Source organism: Mus caroli, unplaced genomic scaffold, assembly GCF_978045245.1.
Source record: "Mus caroli unplaced genomic scaffold, Mus_caroli_1 scaffold_10, whole genome shotgun sequence".
NCBI classification, from domain to species: domain Eukaryota; kingdom Metazoa; phylum Chordata; class Mammalia; order Rodentia; family Muridae; genus Mus; species Mus caroli.
The window spans coordinates 84,336,945-84,358,882 of record NW_028227265.1 but is presented as its reverse complement, the minus strand read 5'-3'; the positions used below and the strand labels follow the sequence as shown (position 1 = coordinate 84,358,882).

Genomic DNA, 21,938 nt, shown 5'->3' with positions numbered 1-21,938 from the left:
ACTCGGAGGCCACTCTACCTGCCTCTGCCTCTGGAGAGCTGGGATTAAAGGCATGTGCCACCCCTGTGTGGCCTTCTTTTTATTTATTTTTCCAGCTTTCAATAGACAGAATTAGGTTGGAATTAACTCTGCTGGCAACTTAGTGGGGACTGTAGAGATGATTTCAACACGCTTTCAAGCTGTAGAATTTACTTCTATAATCCACCGAAGACTTCCTTTTTTCCCCCTCCCCCTGCTCCCCAACCCACCCACTCCTGCTTCCTGGCCCTGGCATTCCCCTATACTGGGGCATAGAACATTCACAGGACCAAGAGCCTCTCCTCAGATTGATGACGAGCTAGGCCATCCTCGGCTACATATGCAGCTAGAGCCACAAGTCCTGCCTCGTGTTTTCTTTGATTGGTGGTTTAGTCCCAGGGAACTCTGGGGGTACTGGTTAGTTCATATTGTTGTTCCTCCTATAGGGCTACAAACCCCTTCAACTCCTTGGGTACTTTCTCTAGCTCCATAATTGGGGGCCCTGTGCTTTGCCTAATGGATGGCTGTGAGCATCCACTTTCTGCATTTTCCAGGCACTGGCAGAGCCTCTCAGGAGACAGCTATATCAGGCGCCTATCAGCAAGCTCTTGTTGGCATCTGCAATAGTGTCGGGGGTTTGGTGGTTGTTTATGGGATGGATCCCCAGGTGGGGCAGTTTCTGGATGGTCATTCCTTCAGTGTCTGCTTTGAACTTTGTCTCTGTAACTCCTTCCATGGGTATTTTGTTCCCCCTTCTGAGAAGGATCAAAGTATCCACACGTTGGTTTTCCTTCTTGAGTTTCATATGTTTTGCAAATTTTATCTTGGGTCTTCTGAGCATCTGGGCTAATATCCACTTATCAGTGAGTGCATATCATGTGTGTTCTTTTGTGATTGGGTTACCTCACTTAGGGTGATATCCTCCAGATCCATCCATTTGTCTAAGAATTTCATGAATTCATTGTTTTTCATAGCTGAGTAGTAATCCATTGTGTAAATGTACCACATTTTCTGTATCTATTCCTCTGTTGAGGGACACCTGGGTTCTTTCCAGCTTCTGGCTAATTTAAATGAGGCTGCTATAAACATAGTTGATCATGTGTCCTTATTATAAGTTGGAGCATCTTCTGGGTATATGCCCAGGAGTAGTATTGGTGGATCTTCTGGTAGAACTATGTCTAATTTTCTGAGGAACCACTAAACTGATGTCCAGAGTGGTGGTAGCAGCTTGAAAATCCACCAGCAATGGAAGAGTGTTACTCTTTCTCACATCCTTGACAGCATCTGTTGTCACCTGAGTTTTTGATCTGAGTGGTGTGAGGTAGAATCTCAAGGTTGTTTTGATTTGCATCACCGGAGACTTCCTAAGTCAATGTCATGAGCTTCTCTTCTCCATCAAAACACAAGTGTTGCGGTAAATCTCTCCAACCTAATTATGCCCTGGCAATGAAAACACAACACAGTTAATATGGTTACATCTTGTGCGCTTAGATTGGGCAGATCTACTGCTACACTACCATCTTCCACAGCTTATGAGACCCCTTAGAACTTGCAGTTTCTCCGGGCCATGTGCTTCTGCCCACTTTTCGTCTTTCTCCTCCTCTGCATCCTCTCCCTCTTCCATTTTCTCCTTCTTCTCTTGCTCCCACCTTTTGATCCACCTTCCCTTTTATCTGCCCAATCATCAGCTCTCCTTTATTTTACAAATTAAGGTGGGAAGCAGGTTTACAGGAAATCACCTGAGTGCTGACTCATTCCTTGTTCACAATCCCTCACAGGAGAACAGATTTAACATCAAATATAATTAGTCCCAGGGCTATCCACAACATACAAGCCTTAGTTTAAAGAAAATGTTAAAAAAAAAAAAAAAAAAAAAAAAAAAACCTGTCATATTGGTATGTCCTCAGAGCGAGTGGGTAAGTCTCACACTATTGTAGATTCCATCCATGCTTAGTGATAGCCCTTTAATCCCAGGTTTAAAAAAAGATCTCATGAAGCTGGAAACCCCAGACATGTTATAGTCTGATATGAAGTTGCTAAGAATAGACCTGAAAGCTGGTTTTGTGCAATGCTCTTGAGTTTGCTCCAAACTCTGAACCTACAGCAGTTAGTTAACAGGTAAAAGCAGATTCTTCTAAATTTACCTCTATAATCCACTGAAGACTTCCTAAGTCAATGTCATGAAAATTGGTTTTGAAGTAAAAGGATTTTGAAGTGTTATGACTTTTGGCTTTAAAAAAAAAAGATAATGTTGATTTTAATCCCCATAAGAAAGGACTTTACAATTTAAAAGTCAGGCTTTTATAAAACAGTTGTGGAGATGATCAAAATATTTGGCCAGAGAAGCCATAGCCTGACAAAATACACGTTTCTGTCTATATGATATGAGAATGAATTAGAGAAACTGTCACCGACCAAGCCAGGAAAATTTGAGCATTCATATAATTAATCTTAGCAACAGAATAAAATCTATTGTTAACTAGTAAATAACATAAGAAACAGTGATCCATACAGAGATAATTATAGGTAAACTAGAAAACCAAAAGCTTGTGATGAATGGAGTTATTGTATAAGTCAAAATATTTTATACAAACTATTTCTTAATCAAAAAAAGAACAAAGGTTAAATATCTACAGTAGAGACTGGTAAGTCACCAAATGAACACCACACTGATGCTGCAGACCACAATCCTGTGCCACCCAAGAGACTACAATGAGGACCAACAGCCATTATGCCCCCCTGACAAGAGTGCATGGCCTGACCTACCACTAGGAAACACCCACAAAAGACACAAAAACATTTTACAGAATAATTGGCCTAGAATGTTCTAAAATGTTAAGGCCCTAGGAGTTCAAGATAAATCAAACTGATCAGACTAAAATGCATTAAATAAACAGATCATGGCAACTGGATGTAATGCCAGACTTTAGTCTGGGACCTATGGCTACCCAGGGCATTACTGCAAGAATGTCAGTGATGCCTGGAAGCTATAGGGTGACTATGCATCAGCACTAATCTTGAATATAACAGCTGTATTGTGCTTCTTTTCAGTATTCTTATAAAATACACACCCAAATGTTCAGGAGAGATGGGATGAAGTCAATAATTTGCTCTTAATAGTTCAGGAGGACAGGCAGAAGAGATAGCTCAGTTTGCAGATGGCTTACCACACAAGCATGAGAACCTGAGTTTGATGTCCACTGTAAAAGGCCAGGGGCAACATGGTGCACATGTCTGTCGCCCAGGTCATTGAGGATCCCTTGGGCTCACTGACCAGCCAATAGAGACTGTCTGTGAGCTCTAGGCTCAGCAAAATACTCTGCTCCAAAAACTTTAGGTGGATCTCAATAAATAAATACAGCATAAGTCTCCGACTTCCACACTCATATGCACACACACACAAGCACATACATACATACATACCTGCATGCACACACAAACACATACATACACCACACACACACACACAAAAAAAAACAAATAAATAAATCTTTAAAAATTAAACCTTTTCTACTAAAGGTCATTTTTTCTGATAGATTAACTGAGAAGTTATCCTAAAATAAAAGTAGATTTCTGCTGAGACCAGTGCACAGATTAAAATTGAGGTTGACATTGTAAACACTTATCATTTTTGTTTTACAGTCTATGGCAACTGTTGTGACTTAGTCATCTCATGAAAATCTCCAGGTAATTTCTACAGAATAGCCAATACTCACCATCACCATCCACCAATTAGAGTTGTCACATAATATTTCACTGTTACATTAATACCCAGCATTTGATGAACTATATTATTTTCTTTAGGATGAATGGAGTTATTGTATAAGTCAAAATGTTTTATACAAACTATTTCTTAATCAAAAAAGAACAAAGGTTTAACAGACATATTAGACCGAAAATTTAAAATGTATTAAAGCTGTCCCAATGAGACAAAAAAAAAAAAAGACTGTCAAGTTTTGTAAAAACCATTGCTCCAGAAAATAAGAAATTATAGCTCATGAACATTAAACCATCATGCCTCTTCCCTGAAAGTAAGCCAGGTGTAATTTATTAAGTAATAAATTATTACATCATAGTGGCTGTCGATTCCTACTCACAGTGATTTAAAATTCAGTTCTCAATGACTGTATATTCTGAGATAATTGATTTTGCAAAATTAAGTCATATGTATTTATTGAAAACTTTTACTTAAAAGCTCTTCCTTCCTAACCAATCAGTTACTCAAGCTCTGCTTCCCGGGGAAGCACCCGCCTTTTTCAAGTGTTTTATCAAGTGCACAGGAAAATCAGTGCACTTCGATAAATGGAAACCAATCACATTGTCTGCATCAGCTCCGGAAAAGGGTGGGGGTGGGCAGGGCTTCCTGACCTCCGTTACTAGGCAACGGGATGCTGCGGCTAGAAGCGGCAGAGCTGAATGCTTGGGGCAAGGCAGTTGGTAAAGAGATCTTAAGCGACAGAAATGAGCCCCGGTAAGAACGATCCGGGAGGCTGTCCTCTAGAGGGAGGCTCTGGGAAATGGAGGATAGTGGAGCCACACCCGAGTCCCTTCATCCCAAAGCCTCCCGAGTTTTCCGGATGGGTCTGGTGTGAGTTATCTTCCCGACCTCAAATCCCCTGCTCAGTGAGAAAGCACTCGCCTGTCCCCTGGCGGGATGCCGCCTTCACCCCTATTTGCAGAGTTGACATCTCTACCTGATCATAGCGCGCCCTCTGGTGGCCACCGAGGGCGTGGGCGACCCGAATGTCCGTGCCTTGCTTCCTCACCTTCCCAGGCTACCTTCCAGCTCTCCGCCAAAAGCTGTGCTCGGGTCTGTTCCAGAGAAGCACCTCGCGGAAGAAGATGACATTGACTCCATTCTCCTTTCAGCATCCAAGATCCTGAATTCCTCTGAGGGGGTAAAGGAAAGCGGGGGCAATGAACCAGGTAAAATCTACGTTTTTGCAGTAAATATTGGTGGGAAATGAGCTATAGCATGGGGAGGATATTTGAAAGACTTCAAACAGCCACGAGTTCGGATAAACAAAGATTCAGATGTGTAGAGTAACTTGAGGACCACAGAACACTGCCATTGGGATCTCACTTTCTGGAGAGAAGCCCAAAGTGACAGCACCCCTCTCACATGGGTGCACAGTGGGACATCAAGAGAAGGAGCCAGGGCTTATGAGCAAAGGTGGCTTTTAGATTGATGGGTGGGACCCCAATCGTGAGTTCCCCAGGTGAGGCAGAGAGAAATGATGGAGTAGGGACCGGGTTCCTTTTCACACGTTGGCCAATTCAAGGCCATACTTCCCCTGATAAAAGTCAACTTGATTCAAGATGGAGAACATGGAGGATGAGTAGACCGTCGCTTTCTTCATTCCTCTGTTACCAGGCATGAAGACCTGTAGTCTTCCCCGAGCAATCAGCAAAGTGGGGCAGGGTAACGGGACTAAATACCATCACAGACGGCTAAAGACATTTAATGAGCCTAGTATTTACCCCTGCGCTCAACAAAGGTCAGAAGAGCTGGCGTCGCCTCAATACGGCGAGCGCATGTGTTTTGCACTTAGAGGCTGAGGAGATGGTTTCACCAGTAAAGTTCTTACTGGGCAAACATCAGCTCAAATCCCTGTAAAGGTCAGACTCAGTGGAGACAGAATCCGACAAGCCATGGACCATTTAGCCTCATGAACACAGCAGCAAATAAGAAGAGTTTACCTCAAACACAGTAGATGACGGATCCCCAGAATCCCGTGATACTCCACAGCATGACTTATACAAATAAGAGCGGTTAGTTAACATAACTAACCTTAACTTGTCAGAACGTGTATGAGGGGTACTTTCTGGTTGGTTCTGGCCCTCCTGTTCTGCTTCTGAACCTCCATGCATTTGCTCAACCGCAAGCATTTTGAAGAACCTGCTGTATCAGGCCCTGATCTAGGGGTTGGGCATCTGGGATTATCAATGACAGTTGTCACTTTGACAGAACCTAGAATCCCTTGGGAAATGAACCTCTGAGCCTGCCTGAAGGGGATCATATGGCTTTCAATGGCTGAGGTGGGAAGAGCTGCCCACTGTGGGTGGCACCATTCCTTGGCTGTGGTCTACACAGCTTAAATGGAGAAAGGAAGCTGAGCACCAACATGAACTCATTCTTTGCTCTCTGTTTATTTACTGTGTATGCAACTCAGCTATCTGTCCCATTGTAATTCACCCTGAAAGAATAGCCTGTACTCTTGAGTTATAATGCTGAATTAAATCCTTTCCCACATAGGTTTCTTTTGTCAGAGTATTTTATAGTAGAACAGAAAACAAAATAAGACGGGATCCAAGACTATATATACAAGCTTTCATTTAGCTTATCTGTCAGCAGGAGAGCAGACATTATTTACAAGCTAGCAGCCATTCCTATGGGGAAAGAGAAGGCAGAAGTATCTGGAGTGTTACAAGTAGGCGAGGTCTCTTCTGTTTTAAAGGGAGGAGGTGACCGGAGAGGGCTCCATTTAGCAGGTCCCATCTGAGCAAAGACCAGAGGAGGTAAAGAAGAAATTGCAAAAAAAAGTTCTACAAAAGAACATTTCAGGCATCAAGACCAGCAACAGCGCAGGGTCTGAGGTGGGAGAGAAGCTGGCTTGCTTGAGCAGTTAATTCCTGTGGATGAGGCAGAATGGGTGGGGTGGGGGGCGAGCATGTTGGTTGGAGTGGGGTAGGAGAGAAGTAACTTTGTAACTCCGAGCAAGGATTTGGGGTTCTATTCTGAACAAACTGAGAAGCACTGGGAAGTTCTGAGCATCCTCCTCCCCTTGCATTCGAACTAGAACTGTTCTCATGAACGAATGCGAAGGGTGATACACACTTAGAGTTACCCATCACATTATGTTATAAAGCCAGAAGTCAATGTCCAGACAGCCTGATTCCATAGCTGATACCCTAACTTCCCTGGCAGAGTGCACTCTAACCCACACTGCAGATGTCACTAGGCCTGTCAACAAAGTTAGTGTTTGCACTTGAGAATCACTTTAACTTTTCGCTTTTTTTTTTTTTTTTTTTTTTTTTTTTTTTTTTTTGAGACAGGGTTTCTCTGTGTAGTCGTGGCTGTCCTGGAACTCACTCTGTAGCCCAGGCTGGCCTCGAACTCAGAAATCCACCTGCCTCTGTCTCCCCAGTGCTGGGATTAAAGCCGTGTGCCACCTACGCCCGGCTAACTTTTCGCTTTTTAAATTGTCATGTTCCCCCTTAGCCTCAGTCACAGGCATGCACTTAACACTTTTTGCATATATTGAATAGGACACAATTTACTGCGGGCTTGGACATAAACTCCCTTTTTCTTTCTGATAAAAAGGTCATCCCGTTGATAATTTTTTTTTTATTTTAGCACTTAAATATGAAATAGAAAACATAAGTGTTAGCACTCCTTCTAGGCTCCACCCCACAGTTACCTAGCAACGGCCAGATAATGCCTGGCTTACTATAAAAGGGGCTGCTTGGCCCCTCTTCACTCTCTTACTCTCTGCCCCTTCTCCCTCTCTCCAGATGGCCTTCCCCCTCTCTCCATGTGTTCCTGGCCAGTCTCTTCTCTTCTCTCTCTCCTGCTCCACCCTCTCCTCCTCCCCTCCTTCTCTTCCTCTTCTTCCTCTTCCTCTTCTTCTTCCTCTTCTCCCTCTCTCCTCCTCCTCTTCCTCCTCTCTCTGTCTCTCTCTGTGTGTCTGTGTATCTATCTGTCTATCTGTCTCTACTCCCCTCCCCATGCCCTAAATAAACTCTATTCCATTCTATATCCATCATGTGGCTGGTCCCTCAGGGGGAAGGGATGCCTCAGCATGGGCCTGCAGAGGTGCCCCCTTCCACCTTGCTCTACCAAACATATCCTAGCCTCTTTTCTCTTTTTAATACACAGTAAGATAGATGTGAATAACATTTCTTACATTCTCAATAGATAAGATTCTTCGGGGGTGGGGCCGCAGGCCTCACTCCTTCCAATGGCCTCCAATAGGATACATTCAGCAACGACTTAGTGAGTGCTTAACTGTGGTTCCGCGTTGTGTCCCGTGGACCTGTGACCATTCCCCTTCACACTCCAGGATCATATAGTGTCATGTGACTTCTCTAAGCATTACTGAATTTTGAATGTACTTTTCCTTAGGAACAAGTAACACCCAAAGACTCATAGGAGAAACCAAAAAAATTTTATTACCTTTGAAGATAGGTGGGTCCGATTTCCTGCCTGCTCGCTGCCTGCTCTGAATCACTCTGCTGAAGAAAAACTCTTCCTTTCTGAATCATAGCATGAAGCTAAAACGAGCAGCTTGATGCTATTTGGCGTGCTTGCTTTATTGCCAAAATAAATCTTTTCGAGTGCTCCCTCCCCTAAGTAACTATGTCGTTCCTCTCATGGCATGCTCTTATGGAAAAGGTGGAAACAACTGGACCAAAATCTCCCATCCTTATATCTGCTAAGCTCCCTACTTCCTGTTTCAATGGAAGGATTGCCCTATTCTATCAATACCCAACTGATCCAGATCCCTTCTCATCCAGAATTCTTCTGTCATTGCATCTCTCATTCTCCAGAATCTCTCTCTCTCTCTCTCTCTCTCTCTCTCTCTCCAATATGTTTCCAGCAAACAAGCATGTTAGAATCTCCAATAGCTAAAATTTTAAGTTAAAAATAAATCCTCTTAGGCTGGTGAGATGACCTGGCTCAGAAAGCAAAAATACAAACAAAGATGACTTTAGGAACTAAATGACACATGTTCTGTATTTTGCTCCTTAGAATATGGCTGTGCATCAGAACCAGAAAATCAAATCCAACCACAATCAGCACTGAAAGTGAGTCTGTTTCATTTAATTATGTGCAAAACCCTTCCTGAGTGATACTGGGTCTTCCACGATATTCTCACCCCCCACCCCACCCCCAAAAAAAGTTCATGCGCATGCATAGAAATTCCACACACTCCCCGCCCCACCCCACCCCACCCCCAAATGTCAATCAAGATAGAGCATCAGCAGCCCAGCTAAGGATGAGTTAGCTGGCTCATGTGATCCTTTTTGGAAACAAGCCACACTGGGGTTTGTTTGTTTGTTTGTTTGTTAATCCTAGCCTTTGAAGACTATGCCTGGCCACCTGAAAGTGTTACATTTGACGCGCTGTTAAATGTCATTCTAGGTCCTGCAACATCAGCTGGAGTCATTTCAGGCTCTGCGGATGCAGACTCTGCAGAACGTCAGCATGGTATGATTGGTGTAGTCCATAAGGAGGGCATCTCCTAGTTGATTCCTACGATCAAGGCTTTAGTGTTCAGGAGCGAGCCTCGGCCACACTGTGATCTGCTTTCCAGAGTGAGGGGTTGTCAGATTACGCATCTTGGGAACCGGTTGGAAGGTGCTCCAAATCCTTCTAAACTCAAGTCCGGAGGAGGAGAGAAACGGGAAGGGAAGGGTGAGGAAAGGCAAGGGGGAGGGAGAGAATGCACTTCCTTCTGAAAGCTGGCGATACTAAGGTCGCTTGCTGTGGCTCTGAGTCCCACAAATGGGTTCAGAAGCAATTCGTGACCATCCCTCTCTAGAGAGAGACTCATTGCTGAGTCGTAGGCCCAGTCTTGCAGCTAAAGGGAGAACTGGTGTCATCAAAGGCTTACACACACACTACCTCTGGAGAAATGAGAGGGATTGTAATAGAAAGCGCATAGCAGGTGTACCTAACACAGTCACTAACAGCCTGACATCAACTCTGACCCAATGTCCTTGTATTGAACTGCAGGAATGTAGACGACGAACTTTGTGGCAGGTGACAGGATGTGCTCCGTTCCGATGACGGATGTCAAAGATTTCTTATTTACTCCACAATGTAAAAAAGTAACCCCTCTATAATTGCAAATGTAGTTCATAATTTTTTACTATTTTACTAGAGGTTTCTGATTTTTTTCACAAACACGGTATTTTCTTAAAAGTCCTTTAATGACTGAAATTACAATAAATAAGTTTAACCTATTCTCTTAGTGGCAAAGAACTTACGTTCAGGAAATGTGATGCTATCTTTCAACAATGTGCTTCTGCGCACGTGCAAACTTCCAAATCCTAATCCAAGCTCTAACACTGTCAATTTATCTTTTAAAGGTACAGTCTGAAATCAGTGAAATACTGAACAAAAGTATTGTTGAAGTAGAAACCCCACAATTTAACTCAGAAAAAAATCTAGTATTCAGCATGCATCCTGAAAAGGATTTGGTATGTTTTCAATAAATCATTCCCCCTTCCGGTATTTAAGAACTAGCCCTACAACTGGTTCTCACATCTCTCTATCTACCTATCTATTTATCTATCATCTATCTATCTATCTATCTATCTATCTATCTATCTATCTATCCCAAAAAGGAATAATGGAGCATCAGAGATGAAAATAAGGAAATATCTGTCCTGAGAAACGTAAAAGAAGTATGTTGATCTCTATACTGTAAAATTTGACTATCCCTTTCAGAGGGTAGGAGAGGTATTTCTCTTCGTCTAAATGCTGAAAATACCCAAGCAAATTCAAAGCAGTTTGGTTGGCCTACCTGTCCAGAGGGGATTGACAAACTAAGGATGAAGTCTATAGAAAAGCCCCAAACCAGAGTGGCCAATATTGTTTATGCTGGCAAGAAAATTACATTTCCAGGACCTGTGGTCATAAAATCACCCCCTTTGAATCCAGGAACTTGGAAACAAAGGCTAACAACTAGCCCAGTAGCAGAAACACTCATTTCCTTGATTTCCCATGTGGCCTATCTACTTAAGAGACTCTCTTAGAGCATAATACGTATACTACATTTCTGCCTCTGAAATGAAGAGGTTCACCGAGGTATCTCACCCTCTAAGGAAGGAAGGCAGCCCTAAACCACTGTGTAGTAGATCTCAAGAGAGTTGGTGTTAGTTCACATGCCCAGAGAAACAGATAGGGATACATGCCCTGACTTCTCTGGTTAGTAGGGAAATACTCAGTGAGGCTGTACACATAAATCTGCCTCAGACTTTCTTAATCTCTTGGTCACGTGGGAAAGGACAGCCTGTTTATAGCATGCTTTCTATTGCCGCTAGCCTAACGAGACACAAGAAGAAATACCTTCCACCAAGAAAAGTAATCATTTTGAGGACCCCAAGACTCTCCATTCGATGGGAGAGAACTTCAGTAGTAACAGTGACACTGGTCTCCCTCAGGGCACAGATATTCCACCCCAGATACAGGTTAAGGACATGCTAGCTCCGCAGGGCCTGAGAACTACCCCTGATAACTCACCTCCCAAGAAAGCTATGAACACTTCGGAGCAGCCCAGCGCCATAAAGAGTTTCAGCCTCTATCAGTTTCTACCTCAGGTTCCTCAAACAGCGGTGCCCCAAGCTGCTCCCGTGATTCTGGATAAATCCACCATCTCCACCCCTTTCCCAAAGCATGGGTTCTGTGCAAACTTAGACGACATTTGCCACTCGATCAAGCACATGAAAGAGGAGCTTCAGAAGTCGCAGGACAAGGAGCTGGCACTCACAAATGAACTTCACACTTTCCAGGCAGACGCCAGTACTCAAAGTCACCACAAACATGAGCCATTTCCCATGCATAGCTCAAAACTTAATTGTATCCAGCAAGAAAACATGGAAGGTAACTTAAGTGAAGACATGAAATCGAAGAGAATTTCCGAATTAGAGGCCTTAGTGAGCAAACTGCTCCCACTCAGGGACACGGTGTCAAAACTGCATGTGAACTTTTGTAGGAAATGTAAAAAATTATCTAGAAGTGAAGTATACCGTGGGAAAAAGAATGAGAAAAATAAAGACATCCCTATCACCTGCAAGAACATTATGGATTTAAAGCTCCACTCCCGAGCTCCAAGGCACACTCTGTCGGTCCTGGACCTAGGGAAACACAAAATAAAAGACCAAGAAGGCCAAGCGTTCATAGTCAGCCAAGGACCCGCAACGCTTGAAAACGAGAAGCTACCCAAAGGCAAGTGCGTCCCAGAGCAGTGCGTCCCCAAGCAGAGCGTCGCCAAAATTCATTACCTGCAGAATTACCTAAAAGAATCTTTGCAGAATCAGAAAAAGATGGCCGAACTGGAGAACGAAAACCTAGCCCTTAAGACCAAAATGAAGCCCCTCGTGTTCACCGCACAATCCCTGATCCAGAAGGTGGAAGCCCACGAGAAGCAACTGAAGTCTCTGGCTGAAGAAAAGAGTGCTCTTCAGTCCGAGTTAAGCAAAGCGGAGGAAGAGAACAAAGACTGCCTCAGGGAACTTAAGAAAATCGTCAGCACTTACAACGTCCTCGGAGGCCAACACAAAATGCTGGAGGAGAAAAACAGTCAGCTCTCTCTGGAAAAGCAACAGATGCTGGAAACGATAGATCACCTGAAGAGCAAGGAACACAAGTCCCAAAGTGACATGGCCGTCCTCCAAAACGAAAACAGTAGAATGAACATAGAAATAGAAGCCATGAAAACAAGCATGCTGTTGGTACAAGACGAAAGGGAAATGCTAGAGAAAGAGACGTACCAGCTCCTGAAAGACAAGAGCACGCTGGAGAGTGACCTGAAAGAGAGCAAGCTGGAGATCCTGCAGCTGAAAGAAAAGGAGAGAGTGACTAAAGCCGAGCAGGAGTCGCTTCTTCACAGTCTAGACACAGCTAAAGCGGAGAAGCTGAGTCTGGAGGCCACACTGCAGGAGTCCACTTCCGCCAGACAGATGTTGGAAAGGAAGCTCGTGGATATTCAAGCCTACCAGTCGGCCGCGGAGGAGAAATTCCTGAAAGAAATCAAGAGTGCCAAGTCGGAGACAAGCATCTACAAAAACAACTTGGCCGAAATCAGCAAGGAGTGTGAGATCTTGTCCAAAATGGTCATGGAGATTAAGGCGGATAACCAGATTCTGAAAGAAGAACTCAAGAAACACAGTCAAGAAAACACCAAGTTCGAAAATAGCATCAATCGGCTCACCGAAGACAAGGTACTTCTGGAAAACTACGTGAGAAGCATAGAAAATGAGAAAGACACCCTGGAATTTGAGATGCGGAATCTTCAGCGAGACTACTTGAGTTTAAGTGATAAAGTCTCCAGTCAGAACAACAGCGCATCAAAATCGACCTATATTTCAAGAAGAGAAAAACTCTACTTCGACAACTACGATGTCTATGAAGATGCTTCCGGTCTTAGGAATCGGCCTATGGCGTCTGACTTGAAAGGTGCGTACATTCTGATAGATAAGTAGGCATCTTTAAGACTCTAATTAGCTTATCAGCACTAAACAAAATATAGAAGTAAGAAGAGGGGCCTAGAGAGGTGGCTCAGAGGCTGGGAGTATGTACTGCTCTAGCAGAGGACCCAAGTTTGGTCCCCAGTACCCATTCACCCCAAAAGTGTACCCAACACCCAGCTTCAGAGGATCCAACATTTTCTTTCAGGGATGCCTGCATCCATAGGTGTGCAAATCCCCATGGAGACACACATATATACACATAACAAAAAATAAAAAAATCTTTAAAAGAAGAGAACATAAAGATGAATACAATTTAGTTTTGTAAGATACTATATCTGATTTGTTATATAATAGAATCATTTAAGAATTTTGTTCTATAGATACACTGAATGTGTGCCTAGCATCTTTGGGAGGTAGAAGTATTTGAAAATACTTATTGGGAATGTACTTAGCATTCACAACTTTTAAGACATTTTCTTTTCTTTTTCAGGAATACCACATAAACTGTATCAACGGCTTCCATCCAAGATATGTAAATAAATTTCAAAAGAAATCAGTGTTTTAAAAACATTTTTTTCCAAGTAATTTTCCTCCATAAAATACTACTGAAGTAACTTTTACCTCTGGTTCCAAAGGTCTCATGAATGATTAAACTGGTTTTAAAATAGATATTAGAATTACATTAGAGAGTCAAGAACTATGGAAAAGGTGTTATCAAACTCTAAGCTCACATGTTGGTCTTTCATGGTTTCACAAAAGCTAAAGGGAGAATGAAGCTCTGGGTCAGAGAGTAAGGGGAGCTCGCTGCTACTCAAAGCACATATGCATTTGTCCTTCACACATATTCCCACAACATAGAGAGCCACATAGAAGGTTACATTGTAGGGGAGAAACCTGTCCTGTCTCAAAAGACCTGGTGTTGCTCAATCAGACTTACCCTTTGCTGTACCGGACCAAACTATCTCATCTATTTTGGCTCTGTAATTCCTTGTTGAGTTCTGTCAGATGCTTTTATCCATTACTTGAAACAATTTTTTTCTCCTTAATACATTGTTATATTAATTTTGACACACCCATTCCTGGAATAAAGCCTACCAGGCATGTTACTATCCTTTTAATGTAAATTCCTGGGCTTAACTTTACATCTGCCATTTAGAATTTCTTCTACAAAAGGACATTAGTTTATATATTTCCTGGCAAGGACTTTGTATGGTTTTAGTAATAGCAAACTCTTGGCCTATAAAATGCCAGGTGTATCCTTCCATGCTTACTGCAATAGCTCAGTGACAGACTATGCCTGGAATGTGGTGGCCACTTGGCGTTTGTAGTGAACGGTGAGTGTATACAGAGCCATCATACCAGAGAGTCTCACGATGGACAGTGACTTGGTAAGCTAGAGATATAGGACGCACTGAACATCGAAAACTTTAGACAATGTGGACTTGTGTGTCTCTTGCTAATCAGGAAGGATTGCAAATTTCCTTTGAAGATCTTTAAATGAAATAATTATTGTTTTCTACCCAGCTCCTATAGATTTCTAATCAATGTCCTTGATAAGCTATGCTACAGGGAAGCAGGCCTTCTCAGTTCTTTTTTTTTTTTTTTCTTCCTTTCTTCTGTCAACTAGTTTGCATGTTCTATTTGATTCCCTACAAGTAAATAAATTGCATTACCCTGATCTCTGATTTTGACAGGGGATACTGAAACTTAAAACATTTAGTAATCCTCTTAACTGTTGAAAACTGAAGAATTTTCCAGGGAACACAATATAAATTGCTTGATAGCTCTAAGCAGCCAGAATGCCTGGCTTCCCACTTCTGGTTGTACTGCCTTGAACGTGAGATTCAACCTCTCTCTGCCTTCATCTCATCACTGGTTACGTGAACACCAAATGGTTAACCACCACAAACACATTTAAACAGAATGGTACACAGAATGGCTCCCAACGCATAATAAGCATTAACTATTAGTTCATTTTTTGATGTTTTAAACAAAATACCATAATTGAAAATGCAGTGATAAATAATAAGTCAGATTAATAAATTAACTTATAACAAATTATTCAGTATATAATGATGAAATAGGTGGTTCAAGCATACGTTCCAGCTTAGGAAATGCTTTTAATTCAGTCTTCAGGAGAATTCTTTTTGGTAAATAATGCAGATGAGAAAAGTGTCAAAAGGTTAATTTGTTCCAATATACATAGCTAGAGCCAGTCATTTATATACATACACATATACCATAGCTGGAGTGAGCTGCGACATTTACATATAAAAAGATCAAGCAGTATTTCTAGAAACAGCAATCTTGGTACTATTTCTAAAAAGCTATACTGTACTAGGGCTGAACTGTCCAGCTGCTTTTAGAGTGTCTTGCTCCTCGTGTGTCTCTTTTTAAGATGTATTCTTTAAGAATTTCATACAGCATATTTTTTCTTTTTTCTTTCTTTCTTTTCTTTTCTTTTCTTTTTTTTTTTTTTTTTTTGGTTTTTGGAGACAGGGTTTCTCTGTGTAGCCCTGGCTGTCCTGGAACTCACTTTGTAGACCAGGCTGGCCTTGAACTCAGAAATATGCCTGCCTCTGCCTCTCAAGTGCCTCTCAAGTGCTGGGATTAAAGGTGTGCGCCACCCCTGCCCGGCACATATTTTTATCATATTCTTTTCCACACCTCCCCAAGTCCACCAGACCCTGCCCACCTAATTTTGTGTTCTCTCTCTCTCTCTCTCTCTCTCTCTCTCTCTCTCTCTCTCTCTCTCATAAATAAATAAATAAATCGCAAAACCAAAAAGCCACTAAAAGCATGGAATGCATTTTGTGTTGGCCAACTGCTCCTGAAAATTGCAGCCTGCCCTGTAATGCGGTTGATATGCCCAGCATCAGGCCATTGAAGACAACTGGTGATCCCCAACCAACAGCTGTCACTGGGGAATAGGTTCTTGCCTGGGGTGAGACTGTGTTGAGATTTTTGTGCCACGAGCTTGTGCAGGTCTTGTAAGTTCATTCGTGTAGCTGGCCTGTCATGTCTGGAGGGCACTGTTCCCTTGGAGTCATCCACCACCTCCAGACCTTACAAGCCCTCTGCCTTCTCTGCACATAGATCCCTGAATCCTTAGAGGAGGAGTGTGATAGAGACACCCCAGTCAGTGATGAGCACTCCAAAGTCTCTGTCTCTGCACACCATCCAGTTGTGGGTCTCTGTGTTAATGTCCACCTACTGCAAGAAGGATCTTCCCTGACAAGGTGCACTGATCCTCCGTCAGGTGTGTGATTAGTAAAGAGCTTTCCCTCTCTTCTTCTTCCTGCCTTCCCATGGTGAATTTTGTCTCAGAGACCTCTGCCCTGCTGAAGGCAAGATGATACCAGGAAATGCTAAAAATGGGCATCCTCCCCTGAAATTCCAAGCTACAGCTGTTATGCCAGATGGTGAATTCAAGGATCCGAGACTAATACAAAGGAAATATGCTAAGTTCTCCTTTTACTTCCCCAACTTCCCTTTCCTGTACCCACGGAGGTCATTACTTTCAGGGTAGATAGGGTAGATTAACTTAAGAAACATGCTGGCAAGTGATTGGTACTTTATTCGTACTTAGGTACAAAATATGGTGTGATTCAAGATATGTCTTCCTTAGATACCATAAAAAACGTTGATATAACAGTCAAAGAACACGCAAAAAGCAAAAAGCTCCTAACCCAAAACATCCAGGAAATCCAGGACACAATGAGAAGACCAAACCTAAGGATAATATGTATAGGAAAGAGTGAAGATTCCCAATTTAAAGGGCCAGTAAATATCTTCAACAAAATTATAGAAGACTTCCCTAACCTAATGAAAGAGATGCCTGTGAACATACAAGAAGCCTACAGAACTCCAAATAGACTGGACCAAAAAAGAAGTTCTTCCTGTCACATAATAATCAAAATAACAAACACACTAAATAAAGAAAGAATTTTAAAAGCAGTAAGGGAAAAAGGTCAAGTAACATATAAAGATGGGCCTGGCCAGGCGGGGGTGTTACACACCTTTAATCCCAGCACTTGGGAGGCAGAGGCAGGTGGATTTCTGAGTTTGAGGCCAGCCTGGTCTACAAAATGAAGTCCAGGAAAGCCAGGGCTATACAGAGAAACCCTGTCTCAAAAAAAACAACAACAACAAAAACAATAATAATAATAAATAAAAAGGCAGACCTATCAGAATTACACCAGACTTCTTACCAGAGACTATGAAAGCTAGCAGACCCTGGGCAGATGTCATACAGACTCTAAGAGAACACAAATGCCAGCCAAGGTTACTATAGCCAGCAAAACTCTCAATTACCATAGAGGGAAAAAACAAGATATTCCATAACAAAACCAAATTTACACAATATCTTTCCACAAATCCAGCTCTACAAAGAATAATAGATGGAAAACACCAACACAAGGAGTGAAACTACACCAGAGAAAAAGCAAGAAAGTAGTCTTTCAACAAACTCACACAAACATAATTCCACCTCTAACAACAAAAATAATAGGAAGTAACAATCACTTTTCCTTAATATCTCTTAATGTGAAAATTGATATTACCAACATATCCTAATCAACTGAAATTCAAAAATATGAGGAATTATAAATTTGTTGGCTGTTATCCAGTGGTCTCTCTAATTTGGTAATTGGAGAAATAGGTCCAATATTGCACAATCCACACACTTTTTCACTTGTTTGTACATGACAGGGTCTTACTGTGTACTATATAATGATCTTGAAACCATGCTTCTCCTATCTCAGCCTCTCTATTAGTAAGATTGTTTATGTGATATTTTTACACTATACTATGGTTTTCAGAACAGCTTACATATTAGCCAAAAGAAATGTAGACAATTAATTTGGGAGGTGGCTTGTAAGAGAACAACAAAGAGTGAGACTGAATGTTTTGCTTGATATTTATAATTATTGTATCAATTTTGAAGGAGAGGACCTTATAAGTTACTCTTTTTCTGACGATGAATGCTTTTCAAAAATCATCACAGCCAATGAACCAGGATCTTACCTTCACCTAATATCTGTGCCACCCTCCAAGCAGAACCATTGTTCACTGAAACAGTTGATGAATGACTTCATGGATAGACCATCTTAATACGCACACCATTTCTTAAATGAATGTAACCTGTTCCCCGCGGGCTGAGAATGATGACAATCACTCAAGTCAAATACTTTTGACCATAGCAGGAAATCTGTATCCAAAAATCGTGCCTACAATTCATTCCTTGGCACAGCAGAACTGTCAACTCTTAGCTTATCTACTATGGAGGTAAAATCCTTTGGTGATGTGAGGGACATTGAAGTACAGCCTTATTACAATGAACTCCAATGTCTAAAAATTGTTCTTATTTTGGGTGTGTACCACAGTAAGAGCCAAGATTTTAAAGCTCTACTAAAAACAAAACAAACAAACAAACAAAAAGACTTTTATCTATTTATGTTCATTTAATAATATTCCACTACTTTTATGATTGGTATAAAAATATATATTGTGTTGAATATAATAAAAAAAATTAGTTAAATTAAAAAAAAATGTCTTCCCTACATGGTTGGGTAGTCAGTCTTTCTTCAGCTGGTAAGAATGGCTGTTGCTATAAATCTCTTCATCCCAAATATGCCCTGGCAATGAAAACTCAAGTCAATTAATATGAATACAGGCTGTGCACCTAGATTGGGTAGATCAACAGCTACACTACCATCTTCCACATCTATGAGACCCTTAGAACTTTCAGTTTCTCCAGGCCATGTGCTTCTGCTCAGCTTTTCTTCTTCTTTCTCCTCTGTGTCCTCCCCCTCCCCTTCTGCTCCACCTTCCCTTTTATCTGCCCAATCAGCAGCTCTCCTTTATTTTACAAATTAAGGTGGAAAGCAGGTTTACAGGAAATCACCTGAGTGCTAACACATTCTTTGTTCTCAACCACTCACAGGAAACCGGAATTAACATCAAATATAATTAGCTCCAGTGATATCCACCACAAATGGCATCACAGTCACTGGGCATTGTTCATTTGTAATGCCTACTCTACCTGAACTGAGGGAAATAAAGGGTGTTTTGTCTTGTCCCATTTTGTGGGATGCCTCTCTGTTCAAATGATGTTGTCCTCTGTTGTATGGAAGTTTTTGTTAGATAAGGTCCCATTTATGAATTGTTGGTCTTAAAATGCGTGTTTTTCCAGGACCTGTTCCGGAAGTCCTTCCCTATGCAAATGAGTTCTGCCAGATTAGTTAATTCCTCCATGGTCCAGTTAACATCTATAAACCTTATTACAAGTATTGAGCAATGTTGTTAGATGCTTTCTAACACAGATTAAAGGCTGGCTAAAAAGTTTATCTCAGTCCTCACTCACTGATGGTAGATAAGAAAACTACCCAAGTCATACCTACCTATTTGAATGGAATCCTAATAGAATGGAATGTATAGTCTTAAGTTGTCCAGACTGTATAGTCTTAAATTGTCAGTCAGCAGTCCAGTGCCTCTAACGCTGTCATATTTGAGTGATGTGTGTCCAAGAATGCATAATGAAGCTGTTTTGCAGGAAACTACATGATGCTGTGTGTCTTCTTCCTTTAGAAAACTTCTATTCCTCATGGATTACACTTCAAGATTTGACTTTTTTTCTTTTTTTGAAGATTACATTCTACGTAGAAATTTAGATCTATGGCAGGATTAATATAGTCAAAATGGCTATCCTGCTGAAAGCAATCTACAGATTTAATGCAATCCCCATCAAAATTCCAACTCAACTCTTCACTGAGTTAGAAAGGGCAATTTGCAAATTCATCTGAAATAATAAAAAACCTAGGATAACAAAAACTATTCTCAACAATAAAAGAACCTCTGGTGGAATCACCATGCCTGACATTAAGCTGTACTACAGAGCAATTGTGATAAAAACTGCATAGGACTGGTACAGTGACAGACAGGTAGATCAATGGAATAGAATTGAAGACCCAGAAATGAATCCACACACCTATGGTCACTTGATCTTTGACAAGGGAGCTAAAACCATTCAGTGGAAAAAAGACAGCATTTTCAACAAATGGTGCTGGCACAACTGGCAGTTATCATGTAGAAGAATGCAAATTGATCCATTCTTATCTCCTTGTACAAAGCTCAAGTCTAAAAGGATCAAAGACCTTCACATAAAACCAGAGACACTGAAATTAATACAGGAGAAAGTGGGGAAAAGCCTCAAAGATATGGGCACAAGGGAAAAATTCCTAAACAGAACAGCAATGGCTTGTGCTGTAAGATCAAGAATTGACAAATGGGACCTGATAAAATTGCAAAGCTTCTATAAGGCAAAAGACACTGTCAATAAGACAAAAAGGCCACCAACAGATTGGGAAAGGATTTTTACCAATCCTAAATCTGATAGGGGACTAATATCCAATATATACAAAGAGCTCAAGAAGCTGAACTGCAGAAATTCAAATAACCCCATTAAAAATGGGGCTCAGAGCTAAACAAAGAATTCTCAACTGAGGAATACTGAATGGCTTGAGAAGCACCTGAAAAAATGTTCAACATCCTTAATCATCAGGAAAATGCAAATCAAAACAACCTTGAGATTCCACCTCACACCAGTCAGAATGGCTATGATCAAAAATTCAGGTGACAGCAGATGCTGGTGAGGATGTAGAGAAAGAGGAACACTCCTCCATTGTTGGTGGGATTGCAAGCTTGTACAACCACTCTGGAAGTCAGTCTGGTGGTTCCTCAGAAAACTGGACATAGTACTACCGGAGGATCCAACAATACCTCTCCTGGGCATATACCCAGAAGATGTCCCAACCGGTAAGAAGGACACATGCTCCACTATGTTCATAGCAGCCTTATTTATAATAGCCAGAAGCTGGAAAGAACCCAGATGTCCCTCAACAGAGGAATGGATACAGAAAATGTGGTACATTTACACAATGGACTACTACTCAGCTATTAAAAACAATGAATTTATGAAATTCTTAGACAAATGGATGTATCTGGAGGATATCATCCTTAGTGAGGTAACCCAATCACAAAAGAGTGCAAAAGATATGCACTCACTGATAAGTGGATATTAGCCCAGAAACTTAGAATACCCAAGATACAATTTGTAAAACACAAGAAAATCAAGAAGAGGGAAGACCAACGTGTGGATACTTCATTCCTCCTTAGAATAGGGAACAAAATACCCATGAAAGGAGTTACAGAGACAAAGTTTGGAGCTAAGATGAAAGGAAGGACTATCCAGAGACTACCCCACCTGGGGATCCATCCCATAATCAGCCACCAAATCCAGACACTATTGCATATGCCAGCAAGATTTTGATGAAGGGACCCTGATATAGCTGTCTCGTATGAGGCTATGCCAGTGCCTAGCAAACACAGAAGTGGATGCTCACAGTCATCTATAGGATGGAACACAGGGCCCCCAATGGAGAAGCTAGAGAAAGTACCCAAGGAGCTGAAGGAGTCTGCAACCCTATAGGTGGAACAATAATATGAACTAACCAGTACCCCCAGAGCTCGTGTCTCTAGCTGCATATGTAGCAGAAGATGGCCTAGTCGGCCATCAGTGGAAAGAGAGACCCATTGGTCGTGCAAACTTTATATGCCCCAGTACAGGGGAATGCCAGGGCCAAGAAGTGGGAATGGGTGGGTATGGGAGCAGGGCAGGGAGGGGGTATAGGGAACTTTCGAGATAGCATTTGAAATGTAAA

At 41.7% G+C, this 21,938-nt stretch overlaps 1 protein-coding gene and 1 long non-coding RNA gene across 2 annotated transcripts; one reads left to right on the top strand and one right to left on the bottom strand.

Moving 5' to 3' along the window:
- Positions 1–291: 291 nt before the first annotated feature.
- Positions 292–12,163, bottom strand: LOC147002457 (uncharacterized). The gene is made up of 3 exons (XR_015048655.1): positions 12,031–12,163; positions 4,713–4,908; positions 292–1,458 (listed from the first exon to the last, which is right to left on the bottom strand). It is a non-coding gene; the product is annotated as an uncharacterized LOC147002457 (long non-coding RNA).
- On the top strand, positions 4,407–13,938 carry Ccdc110 (coiled-coil domain containing 110). The gene is made up of 7 exons (XM_021171088.2): positions 4,407–4,489; positions 4,793–4,944; positions 8,771–8,826; positions 9,164–9,229; positions 10,114–10,224; positions 11,071–13,204; positions 13,709–13,938. The coding sequence occupies exons 1-7, from the start codon at positions 4,407–4,409 to the stop codon at positions 13,756–13,758; spliced, it is 2,652 nt and encodes an 883-aa protein (XP_021026747.1). The 3' UTR covers positions 13,759–13,938.
- Positions 13,939–21,938: the final 8,000 nt, after the last annotated feature.

Excerpts from the sequence above, each read along its gene's own strand:
- Ccdc110 (XM_021171088.2), top strand. The coding sequence starts at position 4,407 with ATGCTGCGGCTAGAAGCGGCAGAGCTGAATGCTTGGGGCAAGGCAGTT. Across the intron at positions 4,945-8,770 it reads AAGCGGGGGCAATGAACCAG|AATATGGCTGTGCATCAGAA; the intron begins GTAAAATCTACG and ends TTTGCTCCTTAG. Across the intron at positions 8,827-9,163 it reads AACCACAATCAGCACTGAAA|GTCCTGCAACATCAGCTGGA; the intron begins GTGAGTCTGTTT and ends ATGTCATTCTAG.